Genomic DNA, 25271 nt, shown 5'->3' with positions numbered 1-25271 from the left:
TTCTCAACGGAGTGGACAAAATCCGTCCTTGTGCGTGAACCCCGTATGGTCAGGACACGCGCAAGCCCAGGAGGTGAGCCAAGACCATCCGACCCACACTGTCTTCAGGCGTGCGACCATCATGCTTCGCCTACAGCTTGGAGGAAGATACGGGATGCTGTCTCTCCCACCGTGGCGGGGCGACGCCAACCACAGTTGGGCCGGCTCTGGGAAGCGAGAGGTGTCACAAGGGATAAATAGAACTTTATTTAAATAAACATATCTCAACATCTTTGTACAAATTACAAGTCCTCGGGGCCATATCCTAGGCGCCGAAGTTGGCGGAAGGGCCTTTCAGGAGGTCCACCAGGATATCCAAGAGCTGGCTGTGTTGTTGGTGGAGGTCGCTGGGAATGGCCGCCATCTCGTAACAGAGACAGGTTTCTACCATCCGGGAGAGGGCCACCCGGAAGTCGCGGAGCAGCCGTATGGTGTACGAATCGCCTTCCAGCACCAGCAGGTCGCTGTCCACCAGGGAGATGGTGGCACGCCAGCCATCATCTTGGGGAAAATGAACAAAGAGAGGTGAAGAGGGGGTACACTTAAGGGTGATAATACTTCATATATTAATTTATGTGTTTTTTAAAAATCCAATCATATGCGATGCTATATATCATGTCGATTTAAAACAAATCAATTAGTAGCCATTTGAATTTACGACAACTCTGAAAAAGTTTACAACCATTGAAGCATTCTTACGGGCATGTGATCAAAATTCCAATGCCTGGCAACAGACTCGTATTTATGACGGTTGCAGTGTCCCAGGACTACATGATCTCTTTTTGTGACTGTCTAACACAGGGATGTCAAACTTGTGTCGTCACGGCATCATCACATGATGTATTGCAACTTTCCCCCCCTTCGCTAAACTGGGTGTGGGTGTGGCCAGCCCATGACGTATCTGGCCCACGACTTTGGACACCCCTGTTCTAACAAGCATGGTCTACACAGCAGCCAGATTTACTTAATGACGCTGTTACTAACTTAACACTGCGGTTCATTTAACCACTGTGTCAAGGAAAGTCGTAAAAACGGGGCAAAAGTCTCTTAACATCTCACTTAGTAATGAAAATATGGGGCTCAATTATGGTCGTATGTTGAGGAATAACTCTGTAAGGGGGGATTCGCTTTGCATTCGGAAGACTTCAGAATGTTGGTCAATGGGGAAGCCAGATGTACTTAAGAACTGTATTACTAATGTAACAAGTGCAGTGATTCACTTAACAACCGTGGTGAGAAAGGTCATAAAATGGGGCAAAACTCACTTAAGAAAAGCTCTCACACAACAGCTGTGGGCTTCCGGAAAGCCCTAACTGAGCCTAACAAAAGGTGCAGATAGTCCTTGACTTAGAACTACAAGGGAGCCCATTTCCATTGCTAAGCAAGATAGTGAATTTTGACCTTTCTTGCAACAGTTATTAAGCAAATCTCTGCCCTTAAGCTAGTCACATGGTTGTTAAATGAATCAGGCTTCCCTGTTGACTCTGTTTGTCAGAATAACCCTTGGATGGTGCAAATGTCATAAATATGAGTCCGTTGCCAAGTGTCCAAATTTGACCACATGATCACGGGGATGCATTAATGGCTGTAATTGTGAAATATGGTCGCAAGTCACTTTTTTAGCGCCGTTGTAACTTTGGTCACTAAACGAATCGTTAAGTCGAGGGCTACCTCTAGGTGGGAAAGACAGAGGAAGCTCAGCGAGAGGGAGAGATGAAACGATTAGTTAGAGTGGGCTGGACAACAAAACCGAGGCTGCCGGGGGGTGGGGGTGGTGGAGAGACTCAGAGGTGTTTTTGTGTGTGTGTGTGTGTGTGTGTGTGTGTGTGTGTGAGTGAGAGAGAGAGAGAGAGAGAGAGAGACCACCTTCTGGTCCATGTGACAGCAAGGAAACTGAGCCAAGGGATAAGGGTCCAATTCCTCACCCCGCACATAGACGTCTGTATCGGTCATCAGCAGCACGGCGAGCGGATGCACCTGCGATGAGTCACGCACGAAGACACCTCCATTAGATTTGACCGCCATGAAGTAGGTCAGCCAACGGCTATACAACTTGGAGGACTCCCTGAGGGGGACAAGGAGAGGAGTATTTCACCACTGGCTTGCGCTCATCCGTCCAACCGTTTGGCGTCCCAGGAGGGACCAACTCGCCTACCTGTTGATCGTCGATTTATGTAACAGGACGGTCCCCGCCTTGGTCCGGTACGTGTAGCTGTTCGGTTTGAACTTGCCCTGTCTGGTCACCTTCCCTTGCCGGACCTGGAAGAAAAAGGAAATTTCTTAGGGGCTTTTCCAAGTCATCAGAAGGGCCTCCCAGATAGTCCCATGATGGCGAACCTGTGGCACACAAGGGCACGGAAGGTGTTGGCCTTTATTTTCAGCTGTTTTTCCCCCTCCTGAGGCTTCCTGAAGGAGGGCCTGTAGGGGAGGTGGGGGGGGGAGAGGCCATTTTCGCCCTCCAAAGCCTCTGGATCCTGGGGAGAGGGAGGGGGGCGGGCGAAAAACAGGTCCGTTTGGAGTGTGACATGCATGGGTGTTGGCATGCCCGCGCATGACCCCCTTGCGCCCCCCCCCGCTTTTGGCATGCGACAGCAAAAAGGTTATCCATCACTGCGGTAACCCATGTTCTGCAGGAACCTCGAGGGAAAAGAGGAAGACTCCCCGTTTCTCAAGAACAACCAAGGCCCCCGTTAGCCAAAGCCACTGACCCCCTGGGGTGGACTCTGGAGTAGAGCTAGAGATGAGATTCCACAGGGACCATCCGCAGACAAGACCCCACTCATGAGGCAAGCCTCTCGGACAGAAAAATAAGAGCAAACCCCCACATCCCTCTGGCACTGATGTTGTAGCCGACATGGGTTATGAAATGTCTGCAAGAAAACCCACAAGCTCAGAGCTCAGACCATGGACCCCACTGTCTGTTCCTCCACCTCCACCAACAACCTCTTTCCCTTCTAGGACTGATGATGTTCCCTAGTTGGGTCATGAAAAATCTGCAAGCAAACCACCAAGATCAGAATGTACCAAGGACTCCAGAATCCTCCTCTTTGTACACTCCATAAACCCCCTTCCCCCTAGCACTGATGGTATCACCCCATTGCGTTACAAAACGACAACAACAAAACTATCCAGCTGAGAAAACCCCAAGGAAAAGCAACTATATAGAGCAGGGGTGTCCAAACTTGGCAACTTTAAGACTTGTGGACTTCAACTCTCAGAATTCCCCAGCCAGCTCTGCTGGCTGGAGAATTCTGGGAGTTGAAGCCCACAAGTCTTAAAGTTGCCAAGTTTGGACACCCCTGATATAGAGAGACCCCCCCCCCACCTCCCTTCTAACACTGATGATGTTCCCTAGTTGGGTCATGATAGGTCTAACAGCAAATCCAGCAAGCTCAGAGAGCACCAAGGACCCCACAGGGCTTATCTTCTTCTTCTTCCTCCTCCTCTTCCTTCCTCCCTTCTAACACTGATGACGTTCCCTAGTTGGGTTGTGAAACGTCTTGTGGGGGGAGAAAAATATCCACTGGAAAGTTGCAGGTAATGAGGCCTAGGAGTGAGCTTGCAGGCCTCACTGAACCAAAGTTTTAAACTAACATAATTGCAAAACGTACCAGACTAATATTTCAAATGTGCTGAATTGTGTGTGGCTTTTGTGCTGCTTTATCTGCAAAGTTTGTACTTGTATGAGAGATATTTAGAGCAGGAAGAATGAGATGTTGGGAAAGGAGGAACTGAAGGAAACAAGAGTCTGAGAACTCCAAATGTACACGGGTGTTTGCAGAGTGACGGTCAGTAAGAAAGAACAAGAAAGTGAAACTATGGAAAAAAATAAGGTATAAGTAATTGTTCATGAAACAATAGACCTCTGATCTTAAAAGTAAGACTCATATTGTGCTTGTGGTTTCCCGTTGTTTGTTATAGGGATATTTTTACGACAGTCTGTAAGAAAGCCACCCAGTTCAGAGAGCATAGAAAACCCCAGAAAGGTCTCTGTCTCTGTCTCTCTCACCTGGATGAGGTTGGGGTACAGGCCGGCCATCAGGACTCCCTTCACCAGTTCCTCCTCCTCGCTGTGCTGGTTGCAGACGGACGAGGGCAAGAGGCAATCCGAGGGAGTCGGCACTAGGTAGGCCTCGTAGAGGTTCTCGGAAAACTGCTTCACCAGGCCTGGGGGGGAGGGAGGGGGGGGTGGAGAGGAGAAAACCACAGAGGAGTAAAGACCCGGAGGAAGGGAAACATCCATCCAGCAAGGGAGTCTCCAAACTCGGCAACATTAAAAGACTGAAGGACTTCAACTCCCAGAATGCCCCAGAGGGCAGATCGTAAATCCATGCCAGTGGCCAAACGAGGGTCGCCCTTGACTTAACACCATTACCACCCTTCCCCATAATTCCTCCCCCTCTCCCTCCTTTCTTTTTGTATCCTTCTTTCCTTTCTTCCTAACTCCCCATCTCCTTCCTTCCTTTCACCCATCTACTCTTTCCCCATCCATCTCCTCCCTCCTTCACCGTCCCTCCTTTCCTATCTCTCCTTTTCCTTTCTTCCTAACTCCCCATCTTCTTCCTTCGCTCCCTTCCCTTTTTCCCTCCCTTCCTTCTCTTTACTTTTTTCCTCCCTTCCTTCCTCCCTTCCATCCATCCATCTTTCCTTCCTTCCTTCCCGAAAGGTGAGCCGAGGGAGTGCTTAGAAAGCAAATATTACAGCTCCACCCTGCAGTAGCTGAAGGTGGACTCAAGCCTTGTGTCCTTCCATGGTCGCAAAACAAGGACCCAGATGGTTGGGGGTGGGGTGGGGTGGAGGGAGAAGAGGTGACATGCTGATTCTCTAAAACTCTTAGAAAGGGCTGAAAAAGCATCTGAGGTATATAAATATTAGGGCCGTTGCCAGCACTAAAAACAAGAAAAGAGAATAAGGGACAGAGGTCAATCGCGTCGCTCGAAAAAGTCAGCCACTCACCATTGATGAAGCGCAAACTGGGGGCGTAGAGTGAGTAATCCTGCAGATAGTCGTCACGAGCGCGGCTGTCTCGGCGACGCAGGATGTCCTCCCAGCCCGCCACGGCCCGCACAAAGGCCAAGTGATCGCTGCCGCTCTCTCGACTCAGCACGGCCTTGGCCTAAGGAACAACCATTGCAAAGAACGAGAGGATCACGGAGTCAGAGGGGGCTTTCGGGGTCATCTAGTCCAGCCCCCTGCTCAAGCAGGAGACCCTTCCAGAACAACAGAGTGGGAAGGGACCCGAGAGGTCATCCAGCCCAACCCCTTGCTCTAGGAGAAAGCCCCGCCCCACCCCGGGGCTCCCTCACCTTGTCCACCTCCGTTCGGTTCTGCATGCTGCTGCTAAAGGGGTCGCGGGTCAGGCAGGAGACGATGAGGAGGAGGGGCTGGATGCAGCGGTAAATGGAGGCCAGCACGATGGCCTTGGCCAGCCGGGGGTCAGTGGAGATCTGGGCCAGGCGCTTGCCCAGCGTGGTCAAGGCCTCTCGGGGGTCCAGCACTCCTGGGAAGGGAAGTGGGGGGTGAGCAGACCGAGAGGTGGAAAGGGGAACCGGCAAAGCTGCTTCTTTTCTCCCCCCCGGACAACTCACCTATCTCTTGCAGGAGGATGACGGCCTCGTCCACAGCTTTGATGTCGGGGCTGTCCAGGGCTTTGGAGAGGAACTCGACAGCCTGCAGGGGAGAAAGCAAACACAATTCAACCGAAATGAGAACGGAGAGGGAAGGGACCCTGGAGGTCCTCTAGTCTGACCCGCTGTCCGTACAGGAGACCGTAGAGCCTTCTGGACAAGTGGCCGTCCAGTCTCTTCTTAAGAGGCTCCAATGATGGGAGACGCCATAGCTGGATGTTATTCCAGGATTGGATAAGGGTCTTCCAGGCTTGAGCAGGGTGGGGGTTAGACTAGATGACCTCCAAGATTCTTTGTAACTGTGATTCTGTAAGGGTCTCCTGCCTGACCAGGGGGTTAGACTAGATGACTTCCAAAGTCTCTTCCAACTATCTTATTCTCTAATTCTCTAAGGGTCTCCTGCTTGAGGAGTTTGGACTAGATGACCTCTGAGGTCCCCTCCTTTTATCATTCTATGAGGGTCTACTGCTCGAGCAAGGGGTTGGACTAGTAGACCTCCAAGGTCCCTTCCAACTGTTGTTATTTAAGGGTCTCTGGCTTGAGCAGGGGGTCAGATTAGATGACCTCCAAGGTGCCCTCCAGCTCTGTCATTCTATGATTCCGTAATTGCTCTCCTGCTGGAGCAGGGCAATGAACTAGATGACCTCTGAGGTCCACTACAACTGTGTGATTGTATCATCTCCTAAGAGTCAGCTGGGTGAGCAGGGGGGTCAGACTACATGACCTCCAAGGTACCCTCCGACTCTTGATTCTGTCATTCTGTAAAGATCTCCTGCTTGAGCAAGGGGTTGGATTAGATGACCTCTAGGATACATTCCAACTGTGTGATTCTGTAAGGGGTCTCCTGCTGAGCAGGGGGTCGGACTAGATGACCTCCAAGGTCTCTTCCAACTCTGTAATTCTGTAAGGGTGTCCTGTTTGGGCAAGGGGGCTTGGTCACTAGCAGGGTACCTCTGTCCTTAATCGAGTCTAAAACATCAGAAAGCCTCCTCTGGGAACTCTCTCCTCTGCCCTTCACACATTCAAAGATCTCGGCTCATTCGTGACCATGACCGGAAACAGGGAAACGACAGACAAGGATTGGGCCGAATCTAACCGTCTTCTCTGGCTGGTGGATCTTGGTTTGTACCACCAGGTTCTCCAGAGGCGTGCGCAGAATTTCCGGCACTTGGTAGGTGGGCATGCGGTCCAGGCGGCTGCGAGGGAAGAGGTGGTAGGCGAACCCGGATTGGCAGCGACCGGCCCGCCCTCGTCGCTGGATGACGTTCGATTTCGACACCCAGACGGTCTCCAAGCATGAAACCTGGGAAGTGGGGAAGACGGAGGGAAACTCGTCGCGGGGAGAAAAACAAACGGGAACGAAGGAGAAACTTCCTGACGGTGAGGACAAACCAGTGGAACTGCTGGACACAAGAAGTGGGTGCTCCAACACTGGTTTTTTTTTAAGAAGGAATCCTAACCCTAACCTTAAACCTAACCCTAGCAATGGACCTAGCCCTAATCCTACCCTAACCCTAATCCGTAGCCCTAACTCTAAACCTAACTCTAAACCTAACCTTGATCCCGGGGAACCCTGCAAGGACCGCACACGGGTGTGTCTGCCAGCGCCTACCAATTTAATCACGGAGAAGGGGGGAGGATAGCCCACCCTCTTCTCGAGGAAGAGCCCCCCCCCCACAGTTCACAGAGCCAACCTTGGTCTTCAGATCGTAGCGCTCCTCCTTGTGGGTCCCGCTGTCGACCACGTGCACGATGTCGTTGATGGTGATGGAGGTCTCGGCAATGTTGGTGGCCAGGACGATTTTTCGCACGCCGGGGGGAGGCCGGGGGAAGATGCTCTGCTGGTCCATCATTGGGATATTGGAATGAACTAAAAAAAGAGGGGGGGGAGGAGGAGGAAGATGAATACAACCGTCTGTCTCGGGCTCCCGTTGACCCGGACGGACCATGTCTTTGATAGTAATAGCACACGGCAGATACGGCCGAAACATTTGCGTTGGCCTCGGTTCCAGCTTCCCCCCCACCGGAGAGCAACGGAGGGCGGGACTAGCCTCTTTTTCACCTGGTAAGATAAGATAGCGGCTGTTGTGAGACCCCAGGATTTCCAAAAGACGCTGCTGGACCCCTTTAATCTCCTGCCAGCCCGGAAGGAAGCAGAGGATGCCACCTGTGAAGAGAGGACACGGAACTTCCAGTTTCATGAAAAGAAGAATTAGGGAGTAACTTGATAGCAATCTTCCCATATTTGACGGGCTGCCCCAAAGAAGAGGGGGTTTCCACCTGTTCCCCAAAGCATCCGAAGGCAGGAGACGAAGCAAGGAGAGAAGTCGCCTAGAACTAAGGAGACATTTCCTAACCGCGAGACAAAATTAACCAGTGGAACTCCTTGCCACCAGGAGGTCTGAAAGGAAACCACCAAGCTCAGAGGGCACCAACGATCTCACTGTCATTTGTCGTCCTCCACCTCCACCACTTCTACACAATCCCCCCTCCCTTATAGCCCTGATGACGTTCCCTAGTTGGGTCACGAAATGTCTGCAAGAAAACCACCCAGGTCAGAGAGCACCCAGGACCCCCCACAGTCCTTCCTTCTCTTCCTCTTCTACACAAATCCCACCCCCTTCTGTCCCTGATGACCTTACATAGTCAGGTCGTGAAACATCTGCCAGAAAACAACCAAGCTGAGAGAGCACGAGGATCCCTCACCTAAATCCCTAACTACAAATATTCTCCTTTATTGCTATTATTGTCATTATTACTATTTTTGTTATTATTATTCATATATACTTTATTCATTAAGCATGAATTACCATCTCTTTCATTCATTAAAGATTAAATTCAGCTAGCTGAACATTTAAAAATGTATCACAAATACCACTGACTGGCGCTGGTGGTTGATACGGGTGGCTGCCCCCTTCTCTGGAGACCCCCCCCACCATGTTTGAGCGACAGGGGAAGGGGAGCGGGCCACCCACCTGGTTCTCCGTGGGCATCGATCTGAAGGATGAGATCGGCGATCAGCTCAAGGTCCACGATGCACTCATCATCCGATTGCTGGGGGTGGGGGGTGGGAGAGAGATGGGACAGGCAGTCCTCGACTTACAACCAAAATGGAATCCAATATTTATGTCGCTAAGCTAGACGTGGATAGCTATATATATGTGTGTGCTTACAACTATCCATCCATCTATACGTGTCTTTATTTGTATCTCTCTATCCTCGTCTATTCATTATCTACCCTTCCTACATATTTTTTATCTCTATTCCTATTTACTCATTATCTACCCACCCATCCAACCAATCTATTTATGTCTTCCATATCTCTCTTTCTGACCCTATCTATTTATCCATTATCTATCTCTCTATCTGTATCCGTTTATCTATTATTTACAACCATCCATATTTATTTTGCTCCCAATCTTATTTCTCTCTCTCTCTCCCTATTTAACCATCCATCCGTCCACGCAACCACATCGGCCCCGACCTCTCGACTGCCCATTTTCCAAGGGTGTCCCTGCCCACCGTGTCCTGCCTGCCCCTTTGATCGCTCCAGAGCCCACCTTGATCTCGTAGTGACGATGTCGGCCGACCATGGACATAATGTCCTCCAGGTAGTATTCCTTGACCGGATACATGAAACCCGGCACTTTGACCACGGGACAGTCCACGAAATACTGCGAGAAACGTTGGTTGTCCCCCGTGGCGCTCATCAGCACTAGGCGCAGATTCCGGTTCTGCTTCTGAATCCCCTTCAGGAGGATGAGCAGGAAGTCGGTGTTCACGTCCCGCTCGTGGACCTCATCCACGATCACGTGGCTGACCCCTTCCAGCCGGGGGTTGCCTTGCAGTTTCCGCAACAGGATGCCCACGGTGCAGAAGAGCAAGGCGCCCCCGCGGGATGGCGGCTTGCTTTCCAGCCGCACCTGGTACCCGACGTTCCGCCGCAGGCTGGGGCCCAGCTCTTGGGCCACGCGCTGAGCCACGGAAATGGCGCTGATCCGACGGGGCTGGGTGACCACCACATTGCACTGGGCGCCACGGCCTTCCAGGATGAAGTGTTCCAGCAGCAACTGGGGGATACGGGTGGTTTTCCCACAGCCAGTATCGCCGGCGATCACCACCACCGGGTGCTGCTCCACAGCCGAGAGGATGGCTTCCTTGTGGGAGTCCACGGGGAGCGAGTGGCTATCCTGCCACAGGTTCCCCCGCCGTTTCCAGAGCGCCAGGAGGTTCTGGCTGAGACGGACCTCTTCCGATTCGGAGAGGGGGATGTAGGTTTTGCCCGTGATGGCGTCGCTCAGGGCACCGCCACTCTCCTTACTCAGGTTCATCACGTCGTCCGTCAGGCGGGGCGGTCGAGAGTCCCGGGAGTCAACGGGGTACTGAGGAAAAAAGGAGGAGGGGGTTTCGTGATCCTTTTGCAATATGGCAAGGCACCGGTGAACTATCAGCCTGGTAGAGGATGGGGTTGTTTCATCCTGAATACAGGTGATCCTCGACTTATGACTATTTGTTTAGCGACTGTTTGGAGTTACAACCGCCCTGAAAAAAGCTAGTTTTTCACACTTACAACCATTGTTATATCCCCAGTCAGGTGATTTGTATATGTATGTACACACACACACACAAGCTATCATCCATCCATCCACATCTGTCTGTCTATCATCTCTATTTATTTATTTCTATCTTCCTATCTTTCTATCATCTCTCTCTCTCTCTCTCTCTCTCTCTCTAATCCATCCATATCTATCTGTCTATTTCTTTCTATCTTTCTCTCTCTACCATCTCTCTCCATCCATCCATCCATCTATCTGGGGGTGCAACAGTTCAATTAGGGACCGTCCCAAGTTACAACGGCAATGAAAACTGTGACTGAGGACCTTGTTTCACATTTACGACCGTTGGAGCATCTCCATGTTCACGGGATCAAAATTCAGAACCTGGGCAACTGGCTCATATTTATGAAGGTCGCAGCATCCCGGGGATGTGTGATCCCCTTTGGCGACCAATGGGGAAGACGGATTCGCTTAACACCGTGGTAAACTGCCGTAAAACGTGATGGAACTCACTTCGCAAAGGTAGCCCTTGGCAGAAACGTCGGGTGCCTATGTGGTCGCAAATGAAGGACTTCCTGTATCGTGTGCTCCTCGTCATCTGCGGGCACCCCCGGCTCTCAGCCCAACTTACGTGGTTCAAGTAGTTCTCGATCTTGCGCAGGGTGGCTTCAGGGACTTTGATGTGGTAGGGCTTCCTCTGGTTCTCCCCCAGCTCCCGCAGGGAAGTCATGTTGTACATGGCATGGCTCAGCGGGTTGTTGTTCTTGTCGACTAAACCGAGACTCTGGAGGGAGGGAGGGAGGGAGGGAGGGAGGGAGGGAGGGGCACGTGAGGAATCTGGGATACGGGAGTCCCCAGAAATCAGGGAAATATTTGGCACTTCTGTATTGTTATGTATCGTTCTGTAATTCTGCAATATTCTGATATTATGTAATATTCGTCAATATTTGGTAATTCAGTAGTATGCAATTCTGCAATATTCAGCAATTCTGTTACATTTCATAATGTATAATTCTGTTAACATTTGGTAATTCGGTAATATTCTGCCATATTTTCTCCATCTGGTTGGCGGGAGACTCACCTTGAGCTTCTGACACGCCAGGGCGGCAGCCTTGTTCTCCGCTTCCACTTTGCGACGGCCCTTGGCAGCGAAGGTCAGAGGGCAGGGCCAGCGCAAGGTCAGTTTGCAGATCTTGGTTTTGGTGCCGACGGTGCGGAACTGCATGTACTCCTGTGAAAGCGACAACCCAGGTTTGTATCCTCCGCTTTGCCCGGGATCCACGCAGACACCCATCCCTCTCGGGTCCCAACTCACCTTGACGGTGGAAGACGAGGTGGCAATCTGGATGACCTGGGCAAGGAGGTTTTTCGGCAGGGGAAACTGAGTCAGGGCACGCAGGGCGGTGTTGTCGTCGGTCATTTCCATCGAGAGTGCGTCCCTGGAAAGAAAAGGTTGCGTGTGTCTGTGTGTGTTTAGTTGCTTTGCGCTCCATGTCCGTTTGCTGCTGTCACCTGTTTTATTACTGGGAGCATGCAGGGAGCCCTCGGCGTTCATTTAGCGACCATCTGGGACTGAGAAAAGGGACCTGAGACTGGATTTTCGCTCTGAGCCATGGAGAGTTGGAGCTTGGCAGTGGTCGTTAAGGCGAGGACTAGCCTCATTTCAACCAGGTTTGAGGGCTGGACATGAGAGTTTGTCCTCGCTTAACAACTGACGGTTTAAAGGCCGTTCAAAGTTACAATGGGCCCCACGTCCTCAACGTACGACCACAATTGAGCTCCGAATTGCTGTTGCTAAGCAAAATGTCTGTTGAGTGACTTTTGCCCTGTTTTACCCCCTTTCACGCTGCAGTTGTTAAGTAAATCACCACGGTTGTTAAGTTAGAAACACAGTCGTTAAGCACATCTGAGTTCCCGGTTGTCTTGGCCCATCAGAAGGTCTCAAGAGGGGATCACGGGGACCCCAGGATGCTACAACTGTCGTAATTGTGAGTCAGCAGCCAAGTGTGTGAATTTTGATCACGTGAGACCGTGGGGATGCTGCAACGGTCATAAGTGTGTGGAAAACAGTCCAAGATAACTTTTTTCAGTGCCATCATAACTTTGAACGTTCACTAAATGAATGATTGTAAGTCAGGGACCATCTCTATTAAAATCCGTGCATCCAACTCACAAGTCAACTACAAGACGTCAGTGTAGTTACCCAGAGTTGATTTTCATTGAAAAGTGACTTAGAACCCTTATTCACACTAAGAAAATGAATTATCACAATTTTTCACATTGGAAAAAGTGAAATGACAAATTTTCACACATATGATGGTGACACCCCCCACAGTCACATGATCGAAATTCCAACATTTGACACTGACTCGTATTTATGACGGTTGTGCAGCTTCCTAGGGACACGTGATTCCCCGTTGCGACCTTCCAACAAGCGAAGTGAATGGGGAAGCCAGAGTCACTTGGCAACTGTGTGACTCACTTAGCAACCGCGGGGATTTACTGAACGAAGGAGAAGGCGGCACAACTGACCCGTCTCATTTACCGACAGGGAGGTAATTGAGGTCGATTGGGGCGTTAAGTCGAGGACTGGCTGTATGATGGAACGTTGAGGTCTGGAGGCCCACGAGACTGTGCCCACTACCCCATCAAAGGCCTTCCTCCTGTGCCACCTCACACAAGACCCACAACTCGTTCCTTCTCTCCAACCCCTTTTTGGTTCTTCCTTCAACCCACAAACGAAGGATCCACAGTCCTCGCTGAGCGACCCACATTTGAGCGACGGAGGGGACGATGGACTACCATCCAGTCCCTTCCCAATCAGGTCCATCATCCTCTCCAAGCAGGGCAAGGCCTGCTCATGTTGCATCACAATTGCCCAGCAGAAGTTGCCAGGCGTTCTAGAATGTTCCCCGGGGGGATTAAGGCCGCCTTGCAGGGAGGTTGTCGGCTTCTAGGGATCGAAGGAGCGGTACGGTTCAAGCAGGTTCGACTCCCAGAATTCACCCGGGTTTGTAAGATTTCAGAGGGAAGGACTTCCGCTCCCAGAATCCCCCAGCCGGGATACTTTTAAGAGGGGAGGACTCCCTTCAACGCCCAGAAATCTTTCCTTACGGGCGTTTCCAGGGGAACGAGCCCCAAGCGTGAGCCGCTTCAGACGTTGCGCCCAACACGGAGGGTGGGTGGCAAAAGACCGAAGAGCACCAAGGTCGCTACCTGAGGTCTCTGGGCGGTGTCTGAGCCCCCGGGCGCCCCATGGAGAGGCCGTTGTGCAGGTCGATGCCGTCTTCTTCCAGCTCCCCCTCCTCCAGCTCCCCCTCCTCCAGCTCCCCCTCCTCCAGCTCTTCACTTCGGAGGGGTTTGGGGAGGGGGCTGTGCTCCAGGGGCTGCACGGGGTCCTCGGGCTCCATCCGTCGCCAGCAGGTCGAGAGGTCAGCCAGGGAAGGGCCGGATTTGGAGCGCCAGTGGCTTTCGGCGAACCACTTCTTCTCAGCGCAGCCCAGCTGCTCGGCCAGAATCCGGTACTTGGCGGCGTCAAATAGCTCGTTTCGGGGTCCCAGCAGGCCCCAACCCTGGAGTGGAGGGGAGGGGGGGGGACAGAAGAAAGAAAGAAAAAAAGAGGGAGGGAGGGAAAGAAGGGAAAAGGTGGGGAAAAAGGGGAGGGAGCACAGAGCGAGAGAGAGAGAGAAAGAAAGGAGGGAGAGAAAGAAAGGAGAAAGGAAGGAGAAAGGAAGAGGGAGAGGGAGGAGAGAGAGAGAGGGAAAGAAAGGAGGGAGAGAAAGAAAGGAAGAGGGAGAGGGAGGAGAGAGAGAGGGAAAGAAAGGAGGGAGAGAAAGAAAGGAGAAAGAAAGGAGAAAGGAAGAGGGAGAGGGAGGAGAGAGAGAGAGGGAAAGAAAGGAGGGAGAGAAAGAAAGGAGAAAGGAAGGAGAAAGAAAGAGGGAGAAGAGAGAGGGGGGGAAAGAAAGGAGGGAGAGAAAGAAAAGAAGGAGAAAGGAAGAGGGAGAGGGAGGAGAGAGAGAGAGGGAAAGAAAGGAGGGAGAGAAAGAAAGGAGAAAGGAAGGAGAAAGAAAGAGGGAGAAGAGAGAGGGGGGAAAGAAAGGAGGGAGAGAAAGAAAGGAGAAAGGAAGGAGAAAGAAAGAGGGAGAAGAGAGAGGGGGGAAAGAAAGGAGGGAGAGAAAGAAAGGAAGGAGAAAGGAAGAGGGAGCACAGAGCGAGAGAGAGAGAGAGAAAGAAAGGAGGGAGAGAAAGGAAGGAGAGAAAGGAAGGAGAAAGGAAGAGGGAGAGGGAGGAGAGAGAGAGAGAGGGAAAGAAAGGAGGATAGGAAGAGGGAGAGAAAGAGGGGAAGAAGGAAAAAGGTGGGAGAAAGGAAGAGGGAGAGAAAAGAAAGAGAGGGAAGGAAAATGGAGGAAGGGAGGGAGAGAAAGAAAGGAGGGAGGGAAGGAGAAAGGGGGGAGAAAGGAAGGAGAGGGAAAGGGAGGAGGGAGAGAAAGAAAGAAAGGAGGGAGGAATGAAAGAAAGAAATTAGCTTGGATGGTACAACAGAGGAGGACAAGCTAGGTGGACATAAGCTTCTAGTCCTGGTGCTCTCTGAGCTTGGTGGTTTTCTTGCAGACGTTTCGTGACCCAATTAGGGAACATCATCAGTGCTAGAAGGGAGAAGGAGTTTGTGGGGAGGAGGAGAAAGATGATGAAGAGGGACAACGATGATGTTCTCTGCCTGGTGATTTTTTTGCAGATATCTCATGATCCAACTATGGAACATCATCAGTATTATTACAAGGGAGGAAGGCTTGCAGGAGGAGGAGGAGGAGGAGGAAGAGAAGGACTGTGGGGTCCTTAGTGCTCTCTTAACTTGGCAGTTTTCTTGCAGACATCTCATGACCCGACTAGGGAACGCCATCAATGTTACAAAGGAGGAAGGATTGCGAGGAGGAGGAGGACTGTGGGGTTCTTGGTGATTCCCTTGTAGGCGTTTCCTAAACAAACTACAGTCTCCTCCTCTCCCTCCTCCTCCTAACAGGGATGATGTTCCCTAACTGGGTCATGAGACGTCCGCGAGGAAATGAAACCACACAACGGTGGCCATTGGGATCCTTTCCGTTGTTAATTGTTCCCGCGACCTTCGAGTCCCGCTAAAAGGAAAAACCTTGACCACTCCCAGAACGGGTGCAGGTGCAAAGCCCACCCCGAAATTCCCACCTTGAAGAGCTGGCAAGCGGCGGCGGCCGCCTGTCTCTCCGCGTCAATCTTCTTGGTCCCATAGCCTTCCACTTCCACATTTTTCGGCCACTTGATGAGCAGCGTGACTTTCTGGGGGGAGAGGAAGAGCCAGGCCTGAATCACTTGTCCTCCACTTATGACCGCGACGTAACCTCCCCGTTGCAGTCATTAAGTGGTGACCGGAAATCGTTAAGCAAAATACTGTACATGGCTGAGTAACAACCGTAACGGAAGCTCCACATCGCAGTCCTTAAGTCGTCATAGAAAGTGGTCAAGCAAAGTATCGTTTATCCTCCATTTAGGACAGTGCTTCTCAACCAGGGCGACTTTAAGTCCGGCGGACTTCAACTCCCAGAATCCCCCAGCCAGCAGGCTGGGGGATTCTGGGAGTTGAAGTCCACAGGACTTAAAGTCACCACGGTTGAGAAACAGGACAACAATGGATCCTCCCCAATGCAGTCATTAAGCCACGATAGAAAATTGTTAAGGAAACTATCTTTAGTCCTCCCCATTGTCACTAATTCATGACAGAAAGTGGTCAAGCAAACTAGTTCATCCTTGATTTATGACCATCATGGAGTCTCCCCATTGTGGTCGTTAAGTCGTTACAGAACACAGTCAAACTACAAAACAGTTCATCCCCCCCTCCCCTTATGACTTTAATGGAGGCTGCTCATTGCAGTCGTTAATCCCTTGTTAAGAGCCTTAATCCCATTTTAAGACCTTTCTTGCCACAATTGCTAATTGAATCACTGTCAATACAGATAGTACTCAACTTACAACAGTTCATTTAGTGACTGTTCCAAGTTATGTCCCTGGGAAAAAGGGATTGACACAACTGTTTCAGCATACATGTCACATGATTTACATTCGGATGCTCGACAACCGACTAATATGTACGACGGCTGTAACGTCCTAGGATCAATACATCCCCATTTTGCAACCTTCTGACAAGCAAAGGGAAAACCAGATCCACTTAACAACCCTCTGCCACTTAACAAAGGTGGCCAGAAAAGTCGCAAAAAGAGTCACCAAACAAATTTCTGACTCAACAAAATAAATTGCCCTCTCAATTGGCATCGTATTTTTGAAGACTCCTTGAAACAAGGTTGTGAAAGTGAACCTGGCTCCCCCACCCCCCACCCCCCGGGCCTTTACTCATCAGGAGGTTGTGAAATGGGGATCACAGGATTCCCCCCCACCCCATCCAGGGATGCTCTGATGGTCGTAAAGACAAGTTGGTTGCCAAGCATCGGAATTTCGATTCCTCGACCGCAGGAACGCCAAAGTCTCAAAAACTGACAAGAATTTAATTTTTTCCCCCGTGCCTCTAACTTTGGTCACGAAGTGAACCATCGTAAGTTAAGGACTACCTGGATTCTTGCATTCAGCAGATAGGAAATTTAACCAGGTCTTTGGACCTTGGTTAAATTTCCTTTTTTTAAAGGAAAAAAGGAAAGTCAAATTGATTTTTTTTTAAAGAAAAAAAACCTTTTTTCGCGGCCCGTTGGAATGGATGTAGATTAATTTGTCTCTGGCATGGGAGATACCGAGGGCTCGTCCGATGACGCTGTTGAGAAGGTTTTTCGGCTGCGGGAATTCCTTCAGCAAATCTCTGGTTTCTGCCGTAAAAACAGGACAAGGAGGTTGTGAATTGAACCTGACAACCCGTCGATCGGAAATGTACCGCAATGGGGTAGTTTTTTCCTCGCCTTGGCAACGCGATCTTGCTAGCGGTCTGGAAGTGGAAACCGGCGACAAAAACTCAGGATGTCCTATGGTAAGCAAGGTTGGTGTGTGTGTGTGTGTGTGTGTGTGTGTGTGTGTGTGTGTTCCTTGCGGATGTTTTGGGACCCAACTAGGGAACGTCACCAGGGCTAGAAGCAGTGGGGGTTTGTGAAGTGGAAGAAAAGGGGGAAAGGAGAAGGAGGGACTGTGGGGTCTTGATAATCTCCGAGCTGGGGGGCCTTCTTGCAGACATTTCATGACCTAGCTAGGTAACATGCTCAGTGGTAGAGAGGAGGAGGAAGGGGAGAAGTGACTGAGTGAGTAGGGAAGGAAAGAAGGAAGGACTGTGGGGTGCTTGGTGTTCTCTGAGCTGAATTGTTTCCTTGCAGATGTCTCATGACCCAACTAACGAACATCATCAGTGCTGGAAGGGAGGAGGAGGAAGGACTCTGGGGTCCTTGGTTCTCTCTGTGCTTCGGTGCTTTGTTGCAGACGTCTCATGCCCCAACTAGGGAACATCATCAGTGCTAGAAGGGAGGGGTGTTTCTAGAGAGGAAGAGGAAGAAAATGAAGAAGAGGACGAAGAAGAGGAGGAGGAATTGTGAGGTCCTTGGTGTTCTCTAAGCTGGGTTGTTTCTTTGCAGACGTCTCATGACCCAGCTAGGGAATATCATCAGTCCTAGAAGGGGGGGGGGGATTTGAAGATCACAGTCTGATCCCCCGATCTGGGGCCATGGCTGTACAAGGTCAAAGGGCTGAAGGTCACACAGTTGAGGTGGTGGGGGACAGTTCCCAGCAGACCTTAGAGCCCCACAACCCAGTAATGAAGGTCAAAATCCCCCCAACTCAGCCCCAAAGGGGCTGCTTTGGACCCCATCCCCCACACTTACCCCCGGGCAGCCAGGACACGATTTCCCCCCCCCCCGATTCTGGCCAAAAGGGAGGCTTAGGAAACCCACCCCCCACTCTTTCCCCAGACTCTCTGGGCACAGAGCCCCCCGCCGCATCCTGGCTCAAGGGGGGGGTCAACACCCCAGATCCTGTCCCCAAAAGGGAGAGAATGAGACCCCCCTCGCTTATCCCGTGGATGCATCCCCTCCTTGCCCCTGGGGACCCTCCCCACTTACCCCGGGGGAGCTTCGGGGGGAAGATCCGGAGGCTGGCGCCTTCCTCGCCCTCCCGGCCCATCTCTGCTTCCCGGACGCCTTCCTCCGCTTCCTCCGGCCCGGCCACGCGGGTGTAGCAGCGGGATCGCCAAGGGCCCACCAGGCCGGGGGCTCCCGTGAAGCCTCCCCCGCGCAGGAGCCCCCGCAAGAGCCGGCAAGGGACCGCCATGCGGAGAACAAGAGAGCCGGGGCAGCGAGAGGGAGGCCAGAGCGTCCGCTAGGAAGGAGACGAGAGGAAGATGCTCCGCTAGGCGGAGGGCAGGGAAAGCGGGGCCGGAGCGTCCGCGGCGATGAGACGGAGCGCCCCCAAGCGGTGCCAGGCGGAGCGCAGGACGGAAGCGGGAAGACGAAACGCCGGCAGAACGTCCGCGGAGGGGTTGATGACAGGAAGCAGCTACTATAGGCGGAGCTCGGCCAGAGGGGCCGCGAAGAGGGAGCGCCCCCGCGCGTCACCAGGCCGAATGGGGAATGGCAGGGGAAAGAGAGAGAGCGGCCAGAGCGGCCGCAACGGGCAGAAGCGATGAGAGGGAGCGGCTCCGGAGCGCAGAGAGAATACGGCCAGAATCCGCAGCGGGGGAGATGAGAGGGAGCGCCCTAGGGCGGCGCCAGGCAGAACTCAAATTAGACGGGGGAAGGGAAAGCATGGCCAGAGTCTGAGACGAAAGAGACCAGCGCCACCCGCGGCGCTCGGCAAAGTGAGGAACTCCAGGGGGAAGTGAGAATGCGGCCAGAGCGTCCGCGAGGAAGGAGACGAAGGGAAGGGTTCCCCCTCGCGGCTCCAGGAAAGGCTTTTCAGCGCCGCCGCAAGAACCGCATTACCTCAATGCAGGGAGCCCTTTAATGCTGGGGGACCTCATTAGGCCCAGAAGGGAGAAGAAGAGGAGGAGGATGTTGTAGCCTAGATGGGTCATGAGACGTCTGCAAGAAAACCTCCCAGTTCAGAGAGCACCAAGGACCCCACTATCTATCTACTTTCCTTCCTTCCTTCCTTCCTTCCTATTAATGATGACATTCCCTAGTGAGGTCATGAGACGTCTGCAAGAAAAATACCCAAGGTCAGAAATCATCAAGGACCGGACAGTCATTGTCTGGCTGGGGAATTCTGGGAGTTGAAGTCTTAAACGTTGGGAAACCTCATTCTAAGGCAGAGGTCCCCAAACTCGGCAACTTTAAGACTTGTGGAGTTGGCTGGAGAACTCTGGGAGTTGAAGTCCACAAGTCTTAAAGTTGCCAAGTTTGGGGACTTCTGTCCTAAGGCAATACAAATTGATGGGTTAAGCTTCGGATCTGCCCGTCTGCAACTCCTGCCCCTTCTGAGAATGCTAGCTAGGGACGATGGGAATTGCAATCTAACCCACTAACAGCATATAATCCCAACCTTGATCCTAAAGCATTTCATCGTTTTCTGTTTAGGATTAACGTCAGGGACGCCAAAAAATCCCAAAACGGCAATTAGCACAATGAACCAGTGGGACAACTTGCCACCAGAAGTGGTAGGTGATCCATCAATGGAGGCTTTTAAGAAAAGATTGGACAGGCATTTGTGTGAAATGGTATAGGCCTCCTGCTTGAGCAGAGGGTTGGACTAGAAGATCTCCGAGGTCCCTTCTATTCTAAGGATTTTTACACGACAACTCTTTTGCTCCCGGCTCGAACGAACTCTTACCTCTTCTACATGAATTCAGGGAGAACATCTCTGGCAGACCAAAATGATCCAGTTCCTGGGGGGGAGGGAGGGGGGAGAGGAGATAAATTTTCAGTCAGTCAGTCAAATACGTTCCGGAAAGTAAGACGATTGTGCCCCAATTCTCCAAGAAAGATTTTAAAATCAAGAAAGAGTGAGAGAGGACATCCAAGTGCCCATGTATACACTGGTGGTTGTCCTCGATTTATGATTTGTTTAGTGACCATTTGAAGTGACAATAACCTAGAGCTGAGGGGAGTCTACAGGAAGTCCTCGATTTACAACTGTCCATTTAGCGACTGTGGAAAAAGGAACATAGGACTGTTGGTCACGCTTATGCCTGCTGCACTGTCCCTGTGGTCAAAATTGTGACTGACTTGTATTTATGACGGTTGTAGGATCATGGGATCAGTTGATCTCCTTTTGTGACCTTCCAACAAAGCACAGTCCAAGGGAAAGTCCAATTCGCTTAACAAACATGGGCTGAACTAATCGATGGATGATTCATTTAATAATGGGGGACAGCCAGGTCGTAAAACGGGGGTCAAATCCAGGATAAATTCAGCAAGAATCAATCTTTACCTACACAAGTGATGTGGCAGCCTAGAGGTGGCGCTCTTGCCTCACAATGTGAATTCAATCCTAGGAAGAGGCAGATATTTCTCTCTCTGGGGCGGTTAGAATATAATCTGCGCAACATTATTCTGCATTGGCGAAAGGAAGGGCATCCGGCCAGTAAACACTCTGCTAGCTCCATTCTGTTGCCTGGGCTCCACCCCGCAAGGGATTACGGGGTCAAATATGATGATGAATCTTTACCTATGCCATATGCAGGCCCATTTCACAGAAGGGTACAACTGAGATCAAGGGGAGGAGTAGTACCGCTTTGTAAACCTTTAGTAAGGCCTCACCTGGATTACTGCAGCCAGTTGTGGTCGCCATGTTTACAAAAAAGAAGAGGTTGAGACTTTGGAAAAAGTGTGGAGAAGAGCAACTGAGAGGATTAAAGGACCAGAGACTAAAACATATAAAGAACTGTCGCGGGATTTGGGTTTGCCCAGTCTGGAGAAAAGAAGGACATGATAAAAACCTTCCAGTATTTGTGGGGCTGCCCTGAAGAGGGGGATCCACTTATTCTCCAAAGCACCTGAGGGCCGGACAAGAAACAACAGGTGGAAACTAATCGAGAAGAGAAGCAAGCTGGAATTAAGGAGGAATTTCCTAAGAGGGAGGATGATTCACCAGTGGAACTGCTTGCCACCAGAAGTTATAAGGGTTTCCATCGCTGGAAGTTTTTAAAAAGAGATTGGATGGCCATTTGTCTACAAGGGTGTAGGGTTTCCTGCTTCACAAGGGGGCTGGACTAGATGACCTCTGACATCCCTTCCAACTCTATCATTCTGACTCTGTAAGGGTCTCCTGCTCGAGCAGGGGTTGGGCTAGATGACTTCCAGGGACTCTTCCAAATCTATCATTCTCAAGGGGTCTCCTGCTTGAACAGTGGGTTGGACTAGAAGACCTTCAGGTGGGAAACTGTTCCACCGGTGAATTTTCATCAGTATTAGGAAGTTTCTCCTTATTTCCAACCATTGCTTCCCATCTTGCCTTCTGGTGGTTTGGAGAATAGGTGGACCCCATCTTCTATCCAAAACATTGCCAAGGCAATCTCAATCTTACACGGGAAAAGACCCGAATACAACAAGACCAGCATATATATATATATACACATACATACATACATACATACATACATAGAGAGCATTTTTGCTGATAAATAAATGGAGACTAGTATATATCTATTTCAAGCTATTTAGCTCTCATCAGCTAGCCTTACACTTGCTGGGATTTGAACTTGGTCTGTTTTTACATATTAGGCAGTTATATTAACCTCTAAACCACAAGCTCTCCTCCCTTATCAGCTAAGCCAGGGGAAGGATTAAGTGTTTAATCATGAAAGATTAAGGGAAGCAGAATGCTCCCTTCCATATTTGGGCATACCAGGTGCTTTGACAAAAGAAAAAAAACACTAGATAGATAGATAGATAGATAGATAGACAGACAGACAGACTGACAGACAGACAAAGGAGAGAGAGGGAGGGAGGGAGGGTGCTCCAAAACTGGAGACATCATTCAGATTCCTGCAGCAAACACCTTCCATGTAGGAAACTGAGGCAGGAGTCGTGCCTGAGGTGGGATCCCAACGCATCCCATCATTTTACTCCAGAGAAGAAGAGAACTGCAAATTGTGTTTATAACAGTCGTCAAACCCAGATTAAAAATTCCAGATGACAGAAAATGCACACACACACAGACACGTAAATTAGGCAATATTTCAGCACTGGGATAAGGGCCACGCTGAGCTTCTATCGTCAATGGGTTGTTCGGCTTTCCTCGCTAGCTTGGATTTTTACAATCCCATCTGCGCGATTCGAAATGGTATCCCTCACCTATTTCTGAAAACCAAAAACTCGACATGGGACAGCCTGTGGAGCGATCCAGCAAGAAGAGCCTCCGGTAACTTTTCTCTCAAGCCGGTTGGTGTGTGTGTGTGTGTTTATGTGTAAATTGACACTCGGCTAGATGGCCTGTGTGGATTGCTTGGGGGCTCTTCGCACTTGGAGGTTTTCAGGTAGACGTTTTGTGACCCAACTAGGGAACGGCTTCAGGGTTGGAAGGGAGAGCGTTTTGAGCAGGAGGAGGGTGGGGAGGAAGAGGAGGAGGAGAAGATGGAGAAGAAAGCGAAGGAATAGGATAAGGAAGAGAAAGAGGAGGTGAAAGAAGAAGAGGAGGAGAAGGCACAGAAAGTAGAGAAGAGAAAAAGATGGAGGAGGAGGAGGAGATGAGAAGGAAGAGATGAAGGAAGAGGATAGCAAAAGGAGGAAGAGAAGAATGAGCAGCAAGAGAAGGAGAAGAGGAAGAAGAGGAAGAAGAGGAAGGAGATGACGACCATGGCCTCCTTGGTGCTCTCTGAATGTGATGGGTTTCCTTGCAGACGTTTCATGACCCAACTATGTAATGTTATCATTGATAGAAGGGAGGGGTTTTCTCTGTTTATATACAGTCCTTTCAAGCACTGAAGAGGTTACCAAGTGGGGTCAAGAAATGTCTGCAAGCACAGAGTATCAAAATCTCACAAGCCTCCTCCTCCCTCCACTCTTTAATCACCAATGATATTACACAGCTGGGTCAAGAAAAGTTTGCAAGAAAACTAGGAAGCTCAGAGAGCACCAAGGGTTCCACAATCCTTTCCTCTCTTCCTCTCCCACAACCTCCAGTCTCCTTGAACCCTGAGGATGCTATCTAGTTGGGTCATGAGACGTCTGCAAAAAAAAAAAAAAAAAAAAACCACCAACCCACCAAGTTCAAAGACCGCCAAGGACCCCACAGAATTTCAATTAACAGAAGAGAAACTCTATAGCTAACGGTGGAAGGGTGGGGTCCTGGGTGATTTCTGGGCTCATTTTCTCGTAGACAGCTCACAAGCCAACTAGGGAACGTCATCAGGGCTTAGACATACCAAACTGAACCAATTACCCCTAAATGCAGATCCCAGCAGGTCCAGAGTGCAAACCTCCCCTTCCAAATCAGTTACCGGGTCTTTTCATATTCTAGCAAGCCCCCTTCCCCCCCAATATCAGCCCCACTAGATAGACTTCGTCCTCAGCCCCCAGACCCATTTCCCAAATGCACCCCCACCTCCCTCTTCTTCAAACCCAAATCCCCCTTATTAGCAACCTCAAGGGGCCAGGGGGGTCTGGCCCAAAACATCGGTTATGGAACCTGTTCCTCTTTCAGCCAGCCCCGTATCCAATATCAACACCCCCCCAAAAAAAGAATAGCAGCTCCCTCCCACAAAAGAAGACAAGCCAGAGGTCAGCCCCTCCCACCAAATAATTCATGAGACCCCTTCATCTTTCAGACAGCCCCCCCCATGACAGCCCCCCTCCTCAGCTCCCAGCCCCCTTCCCCAAATTCAACCCCGCCCCAACCCACCTTTTGCAAACTCAGCTCCCCCTTTTTATCAGCCCCCCCCCCAAAATCCATTCATGGGACCCTTTCATCATCCATCCCTTCCACCCAATATCAGCCCCTCTCCCAGACAAAGCCCCTTCCTCTGTCTGCAAAGCCCCCCTAGAAAGAACGGAAAGCCCCCTCCCCAAAATAAGACCTTATTCATCATCCTGCCAGCCCCCACACCCAATATTAGACAACCCCCAGTCACCGCTTTAAGGAGAGGAAGTTGAGGGCCACACAATCCTCCCACCTCGCCCCCCGCCCAGGAAAGACCCAGGCCCGGCCTCCCCCTCCCATCCCGCCCCCTCCCGCGCAGACGAACCCCCCCCCCCTCCCAAGCCACAATGGCGGCGTCTGCGGCCTAGCCCTCCCTCAGGCCCGAAACAAGGCTCACCGACCTCCTTTCCCACCGCGGGCTCTGCAGCGAGCGAGGCGCCGGGCGAGCGGAGGCGGCGCGCCGGATGATAGTCTCTGGCCGGCCGGTGCGCTGCTCTCCTTCCCCCGCCCCCCCGCCACTCCAAGGACGCCGGGACTACGATTCCCGACATGCCTCGCGGTGCGCGTTGACGTCGGCGTAAAAGGCGGCTGGCTGCTCTTTATCCCACCCCTTATAAAGGATGCCGAGAACTACAATCGCCATGACTACAATTCCCGGAATGCTTCGCGGCGCGCCTTCACGTTCTCGAAGGGAGGGAAACGAATGGGAAGGCTTCTCCTCACAGGACGTGCATGCCTCGTGGCGAACATTGACTTTGGGGTTAGGGCGGCGCTCCGTTTCCACCCCCCTTCCATTCAAAAGACTCCAGGACTACAACTCCCGGCGGGCAGCGAGACGTGCATTAACGTCGGCGTATGGGCGGTTCGCGGCTAGGAGGGCAGGGTTGGCGCTCTCCTTTTTTTCCCCATCACTTCCATTCAAAGGACGCCAGGACTACCACTCCCGGCATGCCAAGCGGCGGACGTGAGCGTCGCCGAGATGGCGGGGCAGTCAGCTGCTCTTCCTCCCCCCCACCACACTTCCATTGAAATGACGCCAGGGCTACGATTCCAGGCGCTCTGGGAGCCGCCTACTGACGTCACCGAAAAACAGGACTCGGCTTTGCGCCTGTCCCTCTTACAGACGCTAGGACTACAATTCCCGGCGTCCCTCCCGACGTCGGCGTCGGACCGTGAAGCGAAGGGGTGGGCGTGGCCGACCGGTGCTAGGCAACGGAGCACGCCGGCAGAAGGCGGAGCC

The 25271-nt window shown here is 51.4% G+C and overlaps 1 protein-coding gene across 2 annotated transcripts; it reads right to left on the bottom strand.

Moving 5' to 3' along the window:
• Window positions 1-226: 226 nt before the first annotated feature.
• Window positions 227-24614, bottom strand: DHX30 (DExH-box helicase 30). Of its 2 annotated transcripts, XM_081971325.1 has the most exons (20): window positions 24433-24614; window positions 20003-20057; window positions 16934-17064; window positions 15422-15532; window positions 13439-13794; window positions 11538-11661; window positions 11304-11453; window positions 10854-11006; window positions 9227-10048; window positions 8642-8720; window positions 7729-7833; window positions 7361-7536; window positions 6763-6969; window positions 5628-5709; window positions 5346-5539; window positions 4996-5155; window positions 4049-4206; window positions 2195-2298; window positions 1965-2104; window positions 227-540 (listed from the first exon to the last, which is right to left on the bottom strand). In XM_081971325.1, the coding sequence occupies exons 1-20, from the start codon at window positions 24580-24582 to the stop codon at window positions 305-307; spliced, it is 3693 nt and encodes a 1230-aa protein (XP_081827451.1). In that variant the 5' UTR covers window positions 24583-24614; the 3' UTR covers window positions 227-304. The 2 variants fall into 2 exon arrangements, with proteins under 2 accessions (XP_081827451.1, XP_081827450.1); XM_081971324.1 differs by lacking the exons at window positions 20003-20057; window positions 24433-24614 and adding an exon at window positions 18298-18547.
• Window positions 24615-25271: the final 657 nt, after the last annotated feature.

The sequence above is a fragment of the Natrix helvetica genome (genome assembly GCF_964273705.1).
Source record: "Natrix helvetica genome assembly, chromosome: Z".
Taxonomy (NCBI): Eukaryota; Metazoa; Chordata; class Lepidosauria; order Squamata; family Natricidae; genus Natrix; species Natrix helvetica.
The sequence above is the reverse complement of the archived record's forward strand: the minus strand, read 5'-3'. Positions and strand labels throughout refer to the sequence as shown.